The 498-nt window shown below is 41.6% G+C and overlaps 1 protein-coding gene across 1 annotated transcript in view; it reads left to right on the plus strand.

Annotated features, from left to right (window-relative positions):
* LOC119593768 (putative sodium-coupled neutral amino acid transporter 11) overlaps window positions 1-498 on the plus strand; it is a 33,715-nt gene that overhangs the window by 27,978 nt on the left and 5,239 nt on the right. The window contains exon 7 of the mRNA XM_037942785.1: window positions 60-147. Within this exon, the coding sequence (XP_037798713.1) occupies window positions 60-147 (88 nt within the window). The remainder of the gene's footprint in view (window positions 1-59; window positions 148-498) is intronic.

Consider the following 498-nt stretch of genomic DNA (forward strand, 5'->3'; position numbering starts at 1 on the left):
CCCTCTCAATATTGGAGCTAAACCAACACGACCCGGTTTGATCTAATATTTTCTTCCAGGTGACTCACATCTCGATTGCTTCGGCTGCAGTCCTCAGCTTAGTGTTTGCCGTGGCTGGGTACGTTACGTTCACAGGATTTGCACAAGGTCGGTACTTTTTAGACATTTTCTGCTTGTTATATATTGTGTGATTATAGACATACATAAACATATAAGACAATTTTTGTGGATGATTTCATATTAAACTCTCTATAATCTATATAATTTGGTCTTGTTTATAATTCATTCGATCAATCCTGACACAACGTAGGATAGACAAAGCCCTCGGTTCGTGGAACTTTGGGCCTGACTAGCAAAGCACACACCCAAGCGCTTCTGGGAACCTCGCTCGTAAAATAACCCTTTTTACACGCCCATCCACCGAACCTCCCACGCTTTATTCAGTCCCTTCCTGCTTACTTCGATTAAGGGACATTTATAAACCTATTTTTCCGCTGA

Source organism: Penaeus monodon, chromosome 32 (genome assembly GCF_015228065.2).
Source record: "Penaeus monodon isolate SGIC_2016 chromosome 32, NSTDA_Pmon_1, whole genome shotgun sequence".
Classification (NCBI taxonomy): domain Eukaryota; kingdom Metazoa; phylum Arthropoda; class Malacostraca; order Decapoda; family Penaeidae; genus Penaeus; species Penaeus monodon.